The following is a 17,068-nucleotide window of genomic DNA, read 5'->3' on the forward strand; positions in this document are numbered from 1 at the left end:
TAAACACAGTAATCTCTAAACTGTGGAAAATAAAACAACAAATTTGAACTAATAAATACTCTAGTCCATTTTAGCTTTCAAACACCCCTTTTACATATAAAAACTTTCTCTAGAATGGATCCTCTGAAGCTTTTCTTGTTTTCTTACAAGCATTGTCTGGATTATGTGTTAAATCTAAGCTCTATTTGTTTCATTGAGTACTTATTAAAAACTTATTTCAGATAAATGTTGTTTTCTAACTCTTAACCAGTTTGCTAACTCTAATAAAAAATTAGCTACTTATATTTGGTTCAAGCTAGGGGCATAACTCACAATTTCAAATTCTCTGAAACATGGGTTATATTCATATATCTATTTTCACAAAGCTGTATAATTACATTGCACTTTATAGTTTATACAGCTATTTCTCATAAATTCTCTCAGTGTTCACATCAGCTTTGTGATTGAGGCAGGACAGGGATGACCATATCCTTCTTTATCAAGTTCAGAAACACTTTATGCACACAGTTCCAGCAAGCTATGTTGCTCAGTCCACTGCCCAGTCCACTGCCCAGTCCACTGTCCAGCAAACCAATTTGCCTTATCAAATTCTACCCACTTACCTTGTCAAGGAGGTGGTGTGATGATCCATTTCCAGCTTCTTATATGCCAGTGCTATGACTCGGAAGCCCTGTGTTGTGTAAATCTGAAGTTCGCTAGCAAAACTAGTTGGTACTGTTCAGAAAATAATGCAAGATTAGTATGCAACATTTACTCAGCCAGTACTGTGGAGAAATTCTTTACAAATAGATCCAACTAAACAAACAAATAAACAAACAAACCCAAATAGATCCAACTTTTTTTCCAAGAAAACATACTTCTAAAAAGATACATGAATAAATCAGTGGGAACCCTAAACATAATTATATCATCAGGGTTGATCTCTTGGGATCCAATGAAGTTGAAATGAGAATAAAGGAAAGAAAGAAAGAAAGAAAGAAAGAAAGAAAGAAAGAAAGAAAGAAAGAAAAGAAAGAAAGAGGGAAAGCATGAATTCTTTTTTTCTCTAGCTTAACCTACAAACATTTATTGAGAGTCTACTTACCATGTATGTGTCAGATGTTGTATCTGCAGAGACTAAGCCGCAGGCCCTGATCTAGAAATCTCTGTCTAGTAGGGCAACAGCCAGGAGAATGAGATGATTGCCATTGCAATGAGATCCAAACAATTGCAATGTGCTATGGAAACACTTCAAAGAGCTTATACCAAGCCCTTTGGTAGAAAGTGGGTAGATGAAGGAAGGGGAAAGGCATTTCGGCCAAGGGAGCATCATATCTCAGACATAAAGACACGAGACAAGGAAGACTTCAGTAGTGAGTTCAGCTCAGGGGAAGCACAAGTGATGATAGGAGTGGTAAGGTATATCTGGAAAGTGTGACAGGAGTCAGATCATGAAGGACCTATATATAATCCTAAAGGAGTTTGAGACTATCCTGAAACCTGTGGGAAGCAACTGAACAAATAAAAGCAAGAAAGTGACAATATGGTTATACTATGTGGTGGAAAAACCAATCTGGTCACAATATGAAGGGTGAATCAGAATAAGGACATTGGGGACAGGGGGCTGGTTTGTCAAATATTAAAGTGATCTGGTGGAGGGATGATAGGGCCTGAGTTGATGGAGTGACAGAGCCATGGGTTAGCAATTGATAAAACAAAGGCTCTGAAAGAGAGGGAGGAATCAGGGGACAAATCCTAAATTGGGGGTAGTAGTGTAACTTGGTAGTAAGTACTGTTCTCCAAAATGGAAGATACAGAAAGTTAGAAAGAGAAGTATTGAGTTTGGGATGCCAGTTGAGTCACCACATTAGCAATGATCAGTGCAATTAGATTCATAGATCTAGTGCTGACAGGACATATTCGGGCTGGAAATACAGATTTGTCAGTTGTACTATAAGTCTATTCACTTACCTGTCTCAGGTTGGCAAAAGCTGGCCACCCTTTCTGGTGCACCTTTCATGAATGCCAGCCGGTCACCCCCTATCTCTTGGGCAATGACTGTCATCCTCTGCAGTGCTGATGAGAATGGGAACTGATGCAGGATTGCAATTCCTTCCACCGGGACCTGGTTGAGGGATGAGGAATGGAGAAGGACATACCCACATAGCTCCTAGCTATTAGGAATTAACTAGTCATCCTTCAATCCTTATTTTCACAAACACAGGAAGCAAGCTCTTAGCAATTTTCACATATAGATTTCAAAGAAGACACATCTGTGTTCTTTCAAAATTCTAGGCCTGATGAGATTTTCCCTTTGAGTTTGGGCATTGTGGGACAGATAGCAGGCAAGGCTTACCTGGCTGGCTGTTTCGCAGGGCTTAACTACCATGGCATGTGCTGGCACTCCCTTGATGTGGAAACCGTCCTCAGAAATAGCCATCTCCTATTTCACAAATGGGATATTTCATTGTAGAGATTTATTTCTTGTTCATCCGCTAATACTAGGTTCAAACTCACTACTTGAGAAAATCCTCAGACCACTTCAATGTATGCTTGGTGTCTCCTCCCTCAGCTAGATGGAGGTGAACCAGAGTTAATTCACCACAGGGGGAAAAAAAGTGCATTGGAAATGCAGCAGAACTTGAAGGGCAGATACTTCTGAATTATTCATGCAATTTATCCTGCTTTCTCCGTTGGAATGTGCTGCATAAAGGTTCATCCTCCACTTCTGAAGAGCTTAACTTGAAAATAGTGAGCATGAAGAGCCAGACTTGTGTGTGAGGCAAGCACCATACTGTCTTTGTTTTCCTGGAGTCTGATGCTGCTCCTGCCCTGCCCTGCCCTGCCCTTTCTGTCTAATTTGAATCCATAGTCCTCAGGGCCAGGCAGGGCAGGGACTGTGATGTGCATGGCTAGTGTTAAGTAAACACTCAGTAATTGCTGAAATAATAACCCTAAATCATAGTCAAAGGAACCTTTTACCCGAAGATGTCAAAATGCTTTGTAATCATATCATCCAACAGTTGACAAAAATCTCAGAAAGGAAATTGTCATTCCTACTTAAAGATACAGAAACAGTAACCCAGAAAGAATGGGGAACCAGCAAAGTTATATCAGATAGTTACAGAAGCACCCCCTACTAGAGCTGGAAGGGACTCCAGAGATTGTGTCCTTCAGTGGGGAGAACACATGTATCACAGGGGCCTAGAGCTGTGCCAGGATGCAGGGGGTGGAGGCGGGCTTGTGGCTAAGTATGTGGAGGGTGCTTCCCTGCACCTCATGTGATGCTCCCCATCTTCTATCTCAGCAACAGCAACTCCACCTGTTGTTTTTTTTTTAAACATTTTTTAAAATTTTTATTTATTTATGATAGTCTCACAGAGAGAGAGAGAGAGGCAGAGACACAGGCAGAGGGAGAAGCAGGCTCCATGCACCGGGAGCCCGACGTGGGATTCGATCCCGGGTCTCCAGGATCGCGCCCTGGGCCAAAGGCAGGCGCCAAACCGCTGCGCCACCCAGGGATCCCAGTTTTTTTATAGAATGCTTCTGAATAAGTTTTGCTTTTAAGATAAGATTCCAGTTTGGTTACTTTGTTTTGTTTTGTTTGTTTTATAAGAACACTGCTGACTGATATAATTCAGTCCTGTCATTTTAAGGTCACAAAAGCCAAAGGCCCAACAAGAGGGATGACTTCACAGGGTCAAGCAGTCAAAATAGAGCCAAAACTAGAACCAGGAAGCCAGCCTGCTGGTCCTGAACTATACCATTTGTTCTCTCTCTCTCTCTCTCTCTCTCCCTCTTTATATATATATATATATATATATTTATTTATTTATTGGTGTTCAATTTGCCAACATATAGAATAACACCCAGTGCTCATCCCATCAAGTGCTCCCCTCAGTGCCCGTCACCCAGTCACCCCCAAGCCCCACCCACCTCCCTTTCTACCACCCCTAGTTCGTTTCCCAGAGTTAGGAGTCTCTCATGTTCTGTCTCCCTTTCTGATATTTCCCACTCATTTTTTCTCCTTTCCTCTTTATTCCCTTTCACTATTTTTTATATTCCTCAAATGAATGAGACCATATAATGTTTGTCCTTCTCTGATTGACTTATTTCACTCAGCATAATATCCTCCAGTTCCATCCACGTCGAAGCAAATGGTGGGTATTTGTCGTTTCTAATGGCTGACTAATATCGAAAGATGAATGGATAAAGAAGATGTGGTCTATGTATACAATGGAATATTACTCAGCCATTAGAAACGACATATACCATTTGTTCTTAAGCCTACTGCAAAGTCTCAACAAAAGTTCTTTCGTGGTTTCCCTTTCTATTGTTTCTAGCCTTAGAAACAAAATCAATATTCAATGAATAGGAATAAAACTTTTGGTAACAATGAGTTATCCTAAACATGGGAGCCAGTGCTGTTTCCAAATCCCCATGTTCTAGAAAACTTTAAAACCAGACATTGCTCAAGAGTTGGAAAATAATTATGCAATAATTATATTGTCTCAAGAGATGGAAAATATATAATAATCATAATTATATTAATGCTACTAACCTGTAATATGCCAGGCACATTACCAGGGATTTTTTAAATGCATCATTCCATTTAAAGCTTACAATAATCCTACAGTGGAGATACTATTACCAATTGCATCATACAGATGAGGAAACAGACTTAGATTAGTTTCCCTGTCTCTACTACATGTAACTCTATATTGTAAACCTCACGTTTGTAAGCATTGAATAACTATGAAATCTGGGTTGTTCTGGCATTGGAGAAGCTCCTTAGGTTCTTTGAAGAGCATGGTATTACCCAGGTGGTGGCTTCAAACATCTTGAGATCCAGAGGATCTCCCTGGATGGTCCCATCAAGAAGGATCAGAGAGTGGCAGCTGGCCATGGCCGCACACAGAGGGCCCCACGGCAAAGACGTCCCTGAGGCAAAGCTGTGGACTTCCTGAAAGCTAAAGGAGAAAAGAAAAGAGGCTTCAGTGCTCTTCCTCCATGCCAAGATGGAGCTTCTGGAAGTAAATATCTATTTAAAAATTAATTTAGCATGGTTTGTTACGTTAGTACCCAATCTCTAATCTTCCCAAATTGCTTCATTTAGCTATCATCCTTCTAGAAGTTTAGCAAGTATGAGAAAGGTCTTTGAAGTTCTTACAAACTCTCTCTCTTCCTTACTCTCTTTCTGGAACTGATTTAATTCCAAAGGCGTGGGAAAAACTAGAAGTATCACCCTTAGTTTGAAGCACATCCCCATTATCTTTTCTTCCTCTGGGATTACACAGGAACCGCTAGCTGTGCTGACAACGTGCAGTTTCCAGACTTCTCACCATCCTAATAACTCTTTTTTGGAAAAGTTTTTGTCATAGTTTGTCTTCATATGCGGTGTCTGGGATCAGATGATTATTTCTCATGATATGGACATTTCGATTCTTTAAATATGTCCTCTAGCCTTTTATTCTTGAAAGCATCCACATCACAGTGTGAATTCATAATGCAGCCATATTTCTTCCTGGCTTCCTCATTCAAGCTTCCCTAGAAGTTCAAAAACCTCTTGGCTGATTACTGATCCTGTTGATCGTGTCTATTTTTATATATCAAAAGTTCAAGTTGTCTTAGTGGTTTTCAACATACCCCCTAATATTTCAGTAAACATTAAGCAATCACCAGCAGAGTGATTAACACAGAAGCTTGAGCTCACACTAAAAAGTAAACACAGATCAAGGAGGACAAATTTTATTTTTAAGGTGGCACACACACTCCCATCACTATGTAATTCTTGAGTTCCTGAGGATTGGACCAACCTCTGGCTTGCACAACAAATAAATAAAACTGTTGCTTTCATCTTTGTCCTTATATTTTCATTTGAATGTTTTTGGTTCATCCCCTTCAATAGTCTAGAGAGCCTCTGATGGTTCTTGAAGTATCTGGCACATTGGCCTTTTTGGAAAAGGTAAGAATTATTAAAGATAAGCTTATCTTTTACAAGAAGATACTTATAGTGAATAGGTCAGATGCTTACTTCTTATCTAGTATTGAGTAGGTTTTGTCTGGTGTTATTAATTAAATTTATCAATCTTTTTTCAATTTTTAAACTTCCTTTTTAGTCATTTAAAGCCAACTTTGACCTTTCTGAGGGAAGAAAGGAAAGGAGGAAGAAAAAGTGGCAGTCCTAATTAATCAATCAACAACTTAAACATTATATTGGTTGTTTTTATTTAAATTTGATACACTACTCTTAGAAAGTTTTGTGAACAAGATGATGGCAATTCAATAGGTAGAAAAGCATTCAAAGGATGGAACATAGTAAGTTCATTTTAATTAAACATTTGCTGTGCATGTACTATGTGTGCCTGGTATAATGCTACCACACTAGGAACACAATTTTAAGTAAGAAACAGACTGCTCTCAGGATGCTCACATATTTGAATAAATATATACATTTTTTTGTAGAAGCTGAAGCAGAAACATACTAGCGAACAGGAAGACCAGGTATATATCTAAATCTATCTTTGAGAGAAAATGAAAACTTTAGAACGTTTAATAGTTATAAGAGGTTTCTTCTGTGGACTAAAGTGGCGAGAATCACTAAGATTTATTTTTTAACCCAGGAAATAGACTTTTGTTTATTAATCATATTTTAATATCAAAGTGTATTAAACACCTATAATTACAAATCTTTTATGGATAATTTATTGTCATCTGCATAACGCAGAAGAACCACCATGTGCTTTTAATGTATTAGATGTTTTTGTGGTGGAATCTGTAAGTGGGAGAGGGAAACATTTTCACTGAATAACTCAAAATGTAAATGTCAAGTGTTTCTGTTCTGATCACAAGTGGAGACAGTGGTCAGAAGCAGACAGGGCTGCAAAGTCAGACATGGCCACAAGAGGGCCCTGAAAAATCCTACCACCCTGAGCTGAAAATTGCCAAAGAGGAATCTTTTCTGGCCAGACAGAGTTTCTGGCAACCAAAAGGTGGGGTTTCCAGAACTCGGATACCAAAGAAAATAAGTGCATTAGCTACGGTTCCACAGGTGTTGTCTTCCTGCAATTCAGTGTACACAAGTCCGTGTAGTGCTTCCTCCTGGCGCACCGCAACGCTTCTGTTTGTACAAGCAATGTGACCTCCCAGAGGGACAGTGTCCTAGTATTCTCCACACTAGGTACACTGGGTCAACTTCAAGCCCCTGACTAATATGCTGACAGAAAATTACATTCATTCATTCATTCATTCATTTATTGCAAATTACATTTTAGCAAGGACTTGAAACCATCTCCTAAGTAGCACATGGCAGTTTGCTAGGGGGAAGGGAGATAATGCATGTTTTAGTAAGACCAGGAAGTGTTCAAAAAAAGACATTACATAAAGATACTGTGTTAACCACTGCTCCAAGGCCAAAGCCAAAATGTCTTCATTATTAATTTACAGAGGAAAATGTGGAGTATTGTTTCTGGGAAAAGAGAAACACCAAAGCATTCAGTTCAGGGTACTCACCCGCTCCTATCGCAGGGCAGGACTCCCCAGAGATCCAAACCATCCCTTGTTAAGGTGCCTGTCTAAACAGAAACAAGCACTTGGTTTACTCCAAAGATTGGGCAGCCCCGTGGTGACAGCCCATAGGGTATGTTTTAACAGGGAAATATGTCATGAACACGTTACTGAGATCAGTACTTCAAGGAAGAACACAATGAGGTGGGTATCTGGGGTCCTGGATGGAAGCTCTGATGAGCTTATACCAGTTGTCTGGCCAAGCTGGCAATAAAAAGAAAAAAACAGTATTTGCCTCACATACTCCAGAGCCTGGTTTTAAGGATCTAATGGTAGACTGAATGGACAGGAAAGCCTCAGTAAATCTGTAGGAGCTATAAAATGAGTGAGCTCCAGTTTTTATGCAGAAGATAAAAGCATGTCATCAGAATTAAGTAATGAGTGAATTTTTCCCTGCTCTAAACAGATGGTTTGCTATTTGACACTTAAAAAAAGTTGCTTGTTGGTATTTCTCTCAGTGCAGGATAATGAAGTAAGTTTTCCTGGAGCTTTTGGACTCATTTAAAACATCAGCTATATTGGGGCACTTCAGTGGCTCAGTCAGTTGTCTGTCTTTGACTCAGGTCATGATCCCAGGGTTCTGAGATCAAGTCCTGCACCTGGTTCCCTGCTCAGCGGGGAGCCTGCTTCTCCCTCTCCTTCTTCCTGTCACTCCCCCTGCTTGTGCTCACACTGTCTCTCTCTGTCAAATAAATAAATAAAATCTTAAAACAACAACAACAACAACAACAAAAACACCAGCTCTATGACCTGGGCAAATTATTTAATCCCTTTGAACATAGAGCCCTTACTTATAACATGCTTATAATCAGATAAGGTTGTCGTGAATATCAAATAAAGTAATACAAATAAAGTGCTTAACTTAATGTCTGACATATAGAGCATGACTAAATTGTAATGATAATTACTCATAATTATTTATTACTTATTTTATTCAAATTCATGTTATAATTGTCTTTCTCACACCTGCTTCTTTTGCCAGGCCCAAGGAAGAGATGACCCCACAAATAGAACATCCTTCTTTGTTATGCTGGTTTGCTGACAAAATAATACGGAATTGCTGGCAAGAGCCATGTTAACCTTCTGACTTTGGTAGATCTCTCTGATCTCCAAGTACTTATATAACACTTCTCTGATCTCCTTCATTCTGTCATCAAAAACCTCAATGTACTATTCAATGGGCATAGGTTTTAGGTTGGGAAGATGGAAAAATTCTCAAGATGAATGGTGGTGATGATTGCACAACAATGCAAATGCACTTAAAGCCGCTTACAAATGGTTAAAGTGGTTAATATATATTTTGCCACAATAAAAAATAAATTAAGAAAAAAAGAGAACAACAATTTAGAAAGCAAAAACACCTCAAAGGCTCCCCACTGCCTAAAGAGTACATAAAAAATTCTTAGGCAGTCATTAAAGGTTTCTCCTATTACTAATGTCTTACTCTGGTCAAAACCACAAACTCTATTGCTTTCCTGTATCCATTTGTGTACCCATATTTACCTGCCTCTAATACCCTTGAACTGAATTAATTTTCTTTATGTTATGATGATTTGACAGCTTAGAAAAACTTTCTAAGGAAAGACTGCATCTCTGGAGCTAGCCAGTTCTTACACAGGTAACCAGGATCTCAGCATGCTTTTGACATGCAAACTAACCAATCCTCTACTGGACCCCTTCTCTTCGGGAGGCAATAGTTCACCTTCCTCATCCCAGGGCCAAGTGCCAGAGACCATCCTACAGTCACAAGCTCACCCACATCATTCAAACAAGCCAATCATAAGCTATGGTCTGACTTGCCTTCCTTAGAGAGACCCCAATAAAGACCACGCCTGAGCATTCCCCTCACTCTTGCTTTGTTTCCTCGTCAAAGCCTGGCATTCCTCCTGTGGCCCCACAAGGTGAGCAGTGCCTCTCCTTACCAGAAATGTGAATAATGTTAAACTTCTTTCAAAGGCATTGACCTCTCTGTAGTCATCAGTCATATTTATAAATGAAGACTTGGGCACAAAGCAGCCCATCTTCTCCATCTTCCCTTCTCATTGCCATACTTCCCCCCAGTAGAGGCATAGGTCGAAAGAATATACTCCAGAGAAGGTAGAATAAGAGGCTGGTTTGGAATAACTGGCATATAATCAAGGATAACTTTAAGCAATATACTACAGATGGGAAAATATGGTAAGGATTTGACTGGGGCTTTCCTATAACCAAGTCCTTTTACCTAAGTAAAACACAAGTTAAATAAATTTTTCTTTTTTTTATTCATTCATTAATTCAATCAATATTTATTGAGCACTGATTATATACCTGGCAATATTCTTAATATTAGGGATACAGCAGTGACCATAGTAAAGGGTTAAGTTTTGTTCTTTGTATGGAGTTTTGACTGGGGAGGGACAGAGTGCTATTTTAATTAGTTGTATTTGATAGAATATTGGAGCTGGAAAGATCATAAAATCTCCACCTATTCAGTACCTACTCTCCCTCCTCTAAACTCCAGAATCTCAGAGCTCAAGAAACATGCCTTTCCTAGATCACACACCCTAACCAGAGATAAAATGAAGTCTGATGCCACATCCTGTTTCCTGCCCTAAGGGAGTGTGAAGCACCTCCACCCAATGACAATGATGATAAAATGACGATGAGAAGGAGGATGAAACACACATACCTTGTCAAAGCAGACAAGGTTTAACTGTCCACATACATTGATCCTCTGGGGACTGATGCAAAAGATGCCTCTCTTCTTCAGCCTCCTCTGGGCATAGATAATGCCCGTAGTCAGAGCAGCAGGCAGGGCAGGAGGAACTGCAATTGTGATGACATCGAGGGCTTTCTTCACTATCTCCTCGGGAGGTTCCTGGAACACAACGTCACTCTGCAGCTATTACAGGTAAATCAATCCTGAACACCATTGTGCACATGGCTTTTTCCTTTTTCCATTTTTTTTTTTTACTTATTTGTTCAAATTCCCAGAAATTATATAAGTGGTTCAAAAAGTATGAGTACGGCTCTCATATATTTTCCAAAGTGCAATGAGAAAGTTTGTAATGATTCCTACTACTACCACCAGGGAACCATGACCTCACCAACACTGGGTATCTGGGTTTTATCTTAAACTCCTTATTTAGGGGATCCCTGGGTGGCGCAGCAGTTTGGCGCCTGCCTTTGGCCCAGGGCGCGATCCTGGAGGAGACCCGGGATCGAATCCCACATCGGGCTCCCGGTGCATGGAGCCTGCTTCTCCCCCTGCCTGTGTCTCTGCCTCTCTCTCTCTCTCTCTCTGTGTGACTATCATAAATAAATAAAAATTAAAAAAAATAAACTCCTTATTTAATAACTACAAAACACTACATTATTGGAAGAAAGATATTCTCAGATTAAATGAAAAATTATTGTAAGGGGGAGTGTTCAAGACGAGAGGCATGTTGATAGCTCAATGAACAGTGTTTTGTCTCTCTAGATCAGATTGTTAGAATATTACTTAGCAATCAATCACTTATATTGGGGAACTTTGAGTATGTGTGCAGGTTTCAGTGTTTGGCTTTGTTTCCCAGATTGTAAACCATGCCTGACATAAAGGTTAACATGCAGAATATAAATTATACATAGATGAGTGTGTGTGTACATGTAGTAAAAGAACAAAAACAGTTTACCCCGCTGAGCACATAGACGCACAAAGTATAGATCATCCCAATGGTTGCTGTCCCCACAAGGCACAGGAGGAACCTGATGGCATCCCTGTAGAGCTTAAAATTCATTGGCTTTGGGTAGAGAATGGATCTCACGAGGTCCCCTTTTGCAGTGTTGAATCCTAAAGTAACAAACACACAGTCCACATTCTCAGGATGACACATCCTCCTGCTAGCGCTCTTCTAAGCCTCAACATGGCCTTTGTTTTTCTCTAGAGAGATTTAAACAGTGCTTAAGCCAAAGACAACTAAAGGATAATTGGAAAAATACCTGAGCGCTGCAACGGAAATATCTCAACATACCCATTTCAGAGCCTATTGCCTCTGATCTTTGTTCTCTCTACTTTCAATTTCAATGCATCTCAGAGCAAGGAAACTACCACAGTAGGGTCAGAATACAGCTTTTCCAAGTGTAACTTCATTATAAGGAAACGACTCATGAACATTCTTACATACATCCAAGCACGCGTGCACATTAATTGAATTGAAACCATAGGGCCAGTAAATACCAATGGACTTAATTTCTAATACTTTTCAGTGTAAAGTTTTCAGTTTCTAACCCTGATGAGAAGGAACTTGGGATTTGGGGTTAAAAGATCTAAGGTCTAGGCCCAGCATCTTTGCTGTGCCGGTTTGCTATATGGCAATAGTTCATAAACTATAAAACACATAAAAAACTGTCATCAGTATTAGTTTTACTAAAAGGCATACACCATAGTGCAATTCACACTTAAAATACATAAATTTACATACAGTTGGTTTATTACCTAAAGACTATTCCTTACCTCATAAATTTAAGGAACTAGACAAAGGGAACAAAAATATTTCCTTAAAGTAACAAAACAAAAGAAGAGATGTTGACTCACCAGTCTGCAGCACCACTGCTCTCACGGTCCCAGAGCACCCTCCCTTGGCTTGGATAACCTCTGTCCCACAGAAGAGGACATGTCGTTTATAGTCTGCTTCACTCTGTGTTTTCCAGGGCTCAGAGCTCTCCAGTTTGGGTAATGGAGTTTTAGTCACTGGAATACTTTCTCCTATAGAAAAAATACATCTCATTTTGTGAGGTGAGGAAACTTCACTCATTTAAATCATGCATGCATTCACTCAGCATGTGACAGACATTTGTTTTAAGCCTGCTATGGTAGCAGGGACAACCCTAGGTTTTAGGGCTACAAGGAGAAAGAAATATGGTTCTTGTTTTTAGGAGATTTGTAATCTAGACAAATAAGTATAATGTTGTATTATGAATACTGTAAGTTTTGTAACATCAAATGTGGGTGCTTAAAAAGGCTAGAAATAGCTATGTAGGGAATAGCAAGTTGTACAATCCAGAATGTGGAGCATGAGGAGTAAGTGGCCATGAGAGCTGTGTAGGAGCCAAAGCCTGGAGGGCCTAAGTGCACATATTTAAGGGTTTAAATGGGTTTTATAAGCATTAGTGGCAGAAATGGGTGGGGAAATAATTCACTGCTCTATTCAGGAGTGTAGTATCATATTTGTGTATAAAGGAGTCTGCAATACAGGGAGTGGATTGAAGTTTGGTGAGGCAGGAGGCTGGGCATTCCATTGGAGAGAACGAGGTCTGAGCTATGACAGTTGGCAGTGGGAATAGAGAGGAAATAATGGATTTGAGAAATGAGGAGGAAAGTAGTTACAAAATTTGGGGAGATTTTTCTATTGGCAGGTCACAGGGACAGAGAAATTCAAAATGGCGTCCTGGTTTCTGACATGGGAAAATGAGCAGAGGATGGCAATAGTTATCAACACAGGGATTACGGGAGGAGGGAAGAATTGTCTTATGGTCACCATGAGTTGGAGATGCTTTGTGGAATGGTTCTTTGAGATGTCTTGTGTTTATTTATTTGGGTCTGGCATTCAAGAGAGAGGCCTTGACCAGAGACATTTAGTCAGAGTTCACCAGACTATGATTAAAGCCAAGGAGAGATGAGATTACTTAGGGACCATGTGTGAGGACTGAAGGGAATAGGACTAGGACCTAGCCCTGAGCAGCACCAATAGTCCAAGATAGGGGGGAAGAGGGGCAGCACAGGACAAGGAATGGCATAAACAGTGGTAGAAGAACTTGGAAAAACAGTGCTGTCTTGGAAGGTTAAGAAGAGAGTTTTCCAGAGGAAGAAATGGTCAGAATACTTAAAAGCAGCAGAGAAGTCAATAAGAAGAGAAATATGAAGAATCCTTTGAATTTGGCCATTGAGAAAGAGGTGGATTTTGTCAGTGTGGTGGAAGGGACAGGTTGCAGCAGGTTGAAGTCCTAATCAAGGTGGTGAATGAAGTTATGGAAATAATTAGGGCCTGTTTTGAGAAACAAACCTTGTAAAGCCTTCCACTGGTATATATATATATATATATATATATATATATATATATATATACACACACACACACACTAGGGCCACTTTCGCCAGGAAAATGGTATTTAGCATTGCAGAAGTCCCAGCACTAAGAGATTTTTACAAACCTATGTACTCTTTATAGGAAGAAACCTGGCCTGCCACACATTTAAAATTTTTTTGGTAAAGTTAACAGAAGAAAGATGTGTTCTTGTCTCTATTTCATGCCTTCCTGGTCTGCCCAGGAGAAATGGATTCAACTTGGGCTTTCGTGGGAACCACTGTATGTCATTGTGTCTTCTTGCCCCCTAGTCCATCTGTGAAAAAGACGTTATGATTCTTCTTTATCTTACAGAAATGCTGATACCACATCTCCAAATGTACACATGAGAACTCAAAGCACTGTGACCTTGAACAAATCAAGCAGGGAGGCAGAAGGAGAAGGAGAAGCAAGATCCTTGCTGAGCAGGGATCCTGACCCAGGGCTCCATCCCAGGACCCCAAGATCATGACCTGAGCTGAAGGCAGACGCTTAACCGACCGAGCTACCCAGGTGCCCCTTCAGCATGCTATTTAAAAATGAAATATAGGTAGTCCAAAATTCCCAATGTGTATTTTCAAAGTAATAGATGTGCCAAATCCTGTGTCATGAACTTTTTAACATGTTCAAGCCAAGCCAGGAGGAGCTTGGACTTGACCTGGGTTTCAGGATGTCATCAACAGGTTTCAAATCCTCCAAGTTTATCTGAAGATATATTTTGTGTGAAAACACTAAACATAAAAGTCACAGATGATTCTGAAATGTCTAATGATCTCCACAATCTTTTAAGGTAAAATGACAGGGCTGTAATACTCTTGGTTCAAGAAGAAAATGCTAAGCACTCAGAAAGTTATAACTATATCAAACCTAGCACATGGAAAGCAGCTTTAATTTGAACTCTCAGAACCATCCAGAGCAGGACAGGTAAGTAAAACTTGTGAGAGTGGGAAGGTCCCACAAAACCCCTGTGCTTTGCCATGCTTTGCCATTGTCATCAGATAGAAGAGGAACCTGGGAGAGCTCACAGAGGCTGTAAGTTGTGAGACAGGACCCTACCTGTCAGCATGCCTTCATCTACCACACAGCTGCCGTCAATCAGGATGGCATCGCATGGCATTTGTACTTTGTTCCCCGTCAAAACTAATAAATCTCCAGGTACCAGGAAACGTGATTCCAGCTCTTGGACTCCTGCTGAAAGTGCGAGATGGCAGAGTCAAGTCAGATTTTTTTCCTCATAAACACATAGCCCAACATCTACCTTAATTGGAAATCAATGAAAAAGCAACCAGGGCATTTCCAAAATGGAAGCCGTTCCTCAACATCAATTCAAAATCTGGAAACTATAAGAAAAAAGTAATAAACTGCAAAAAATAAAAACCTTTGTGTGGCAAAACAATAAATAAATAAGCAGGGGGAGAAAACTAAAGACAAATTAGAAAACATATTTGAAACTTACATTATATGAAAAAAGATTAATATTCCTAATACATAAAGAACTCCTAAAAAAAGAGATGTATAGCAAATGACTATAGTAAAATTGCTGGAGATGTTAACAGTTCTCACACGCACACACAATGCAAGTGGCATGTTAAACATTTGAAAAGATCTCATTCTTACTCATAATTAAAAAATTAAAATCCTTTCCTTCCTACCTACCTTCCTGTCTACTTTCTTCTAAACTTCTTTCCTTCCTCACTGAGTCCCAAAGCTATAGGGGTTGAACAAGTGAGGCATCCTTGCAGAAGGTTGGTGGTGAGGATGTGCATGGCAGCCAACTGCAGGTTTTGGAGCCTAACAAGGATAGACAGGTGTTTACATGGCCTGGTGCAGGGTGTCAGAGCCCAAAGAGGGAGAGAAGGGCCCCCATGGTGACAGTAGCCTGGTGTGGGATGTTGGAGTCCAAGCAGAGTGAAAAAGGTATCTACATGGAGGTGGGAGGGAATATCAGTAATGATGGGTGGCAGACTACACCCAGCAGCGATTGATAGAATAAGTAGATATAATGAGGCTAATGAGAGCCAGGTTTCCCACAAAGATAGCAAATTACAAATATAGACAGAAATAAAACTAGACTGAACTCTGCGGTATTGAATTAGAATTGGAGACAACAATGTAAACTGATGGGTTTTCAGTAGATAAATAGAGAAATAATATAGATGTAAATGAATATGTATGTGAGAATACATACATATATAATATGTTTGCTTTTTTTGTGCATACATTCACTAATTCTAAGAGGGCCTGGGAGCAGTGAAACCCCAATAATAATGTGCATATTTATTGCCCACATTTTGTTTTCTAAATTCTATTCCTCCCCCTAAAAAAGAATCAGGGTTCCTTAAGGAAATGACTGGTTACAAGGCTGGGCCAAGAAAAGTATCATATAAGCTAGAACATTTAGTTGCAACATTAAGTATAAAAGTGCTGGAGAAAAGATGGAGAGAGATAGAAAAAATATCAAAGCCAACTTAATGGGCTCTCATTGCCTAAATCTGTAATGATTTGAGCATCACAGTAAATAATGAGAAATGAACTATAACCCATAAAATAAAATAGGAATTCATGAGTCCATCTGACATAAATAAATGGATAAATAAATGGGGAGAAAAGATGCTTTTTCTTACAGTAAAATTACATTAATGTAGGAGAAAAGACACAAGTAGAAAAATCACTATTTGGCAACTATCAAAGTAATAATTTAGCCAAGAAATAGAAATGGATACAACTAGTAGGTAAATTTAATGAGGATGGCTTATTTACATAGTCTCAAAGTATCTCTTAACAAAATAACTATTAATTACAAAGGAGAAAAGAGTAAATTTACAATGGAGAAACCTGGCAGATAATATTTAATTAATTGATCCAAGTTAACATTACCAGTAATAGGACAAATTTAAATTATGTACCACCTGAGAAGAAGCAATGAGGACATGGCATCACATTTATGATATTGTAGCCCAAAGTGCATAACCTGAATTTAACTATGAGGAAACATCACACAAATCCAAAATGAGAGGCATTCCATAAAATAACCAGAGTCAAAGGAGTCAAGGTCACGAAGTCAAGGAAAGTTTGAAGATTAAAGAGGTAGTCAAACAATAGTATTGTGTGATCCCAAATCCTTTCTTATAAAGAACATTATTAAGGGGCCCCTGGGTAGCTCAGCGGTTGAGTGTCTGCCTTTGTTTCAGGTCATGATCCCAGGGTCCTGGGATCGAGTCCTGCATTAGGCTTTCTGCGGGGGGCCTGCTTCTTCCTTTGCCCGTGTCTCTGCCCCTCTCTCTGTGTCTTTCATGAATAAATAAAATCTTGAAGGAAAGAAAGAAAGAACGAAGGGAAAGAAAGAACATTATTATTATTAATGACCACTGGCATTATTACTAAGATCACTGGCAAAACTTGAATGGGGTCTGAGCATTTGCTATTAATATGTCAATATT

At 39.5% G+C, this 17,068-nt stretch overlaps 1 protein-coding gene across 9 annotated transcripts in view; it reads right to left on the reverse strand.

The window, feature by feature from the left end:
- Positions 1-17,068, reverse strand: part of ATP13A4 (ATPase 13A4) — a 111,600-nt gene that overhangs the window by 35,278 nt on the left and 59,254 nt on the right. For 8 of the 9 annotated variants that reach the window (XR_012021960.1, XR_012021959.1, XR_012021958.1 and 5 more), the window contains 9 exons: positions 14,685-14,819; positions 12,101-12,271; positions 11,199-11,356; positions 10,214-10,402; positions 7,492-7,553; positions 4,799-4,949; positions 2,336-2,422; positions 1,951-2,104; positions 603-714 (listed from right to left, as the gene is read on the reverse strand). Coding sequence is in view for 5 of the 9 variants with exons in the window: in XM_072807871.1 (XP_072663972.1) it covers positions 603-714; positions 1,951-2,104; positions 2,336-2,422; positions 4,799-4,949; positions 7,492-7,553; positions 10,214-10,402; positions 11,199-11,356; positions 12,101-12,271; positions 14,685-14,819 (1,219 nt within the window). In the remaining 4 variants the exon portion in view is untranslated. The remainder of the gene's footprint in view (positions 1-602; positions 715-1,950; positions 2,105-2,335; positions 2,423-4,798; positions 4,950-7,491; positions 7,554-10,213; positions 10,403-11,198; positions 11,357-12,100; positions 12,272-14,684; positions 14,820-17,068) is intronic. The other variant, XM_072807872.1, reaches the window with a different exon arrangement.

Source organism: Canis lupus, chromosome 31, assembly GCF_048164855.1.
Source record: "Canis lupus baileyi chromosome 31, mCanLup2.hap1, whole genome shotgun sequence".
Lineage (NCBI taxonomy): Eukaryota > Metazoa > Chordata > Mammalia > Carnivora > Canidae > Canis > Canis lupus.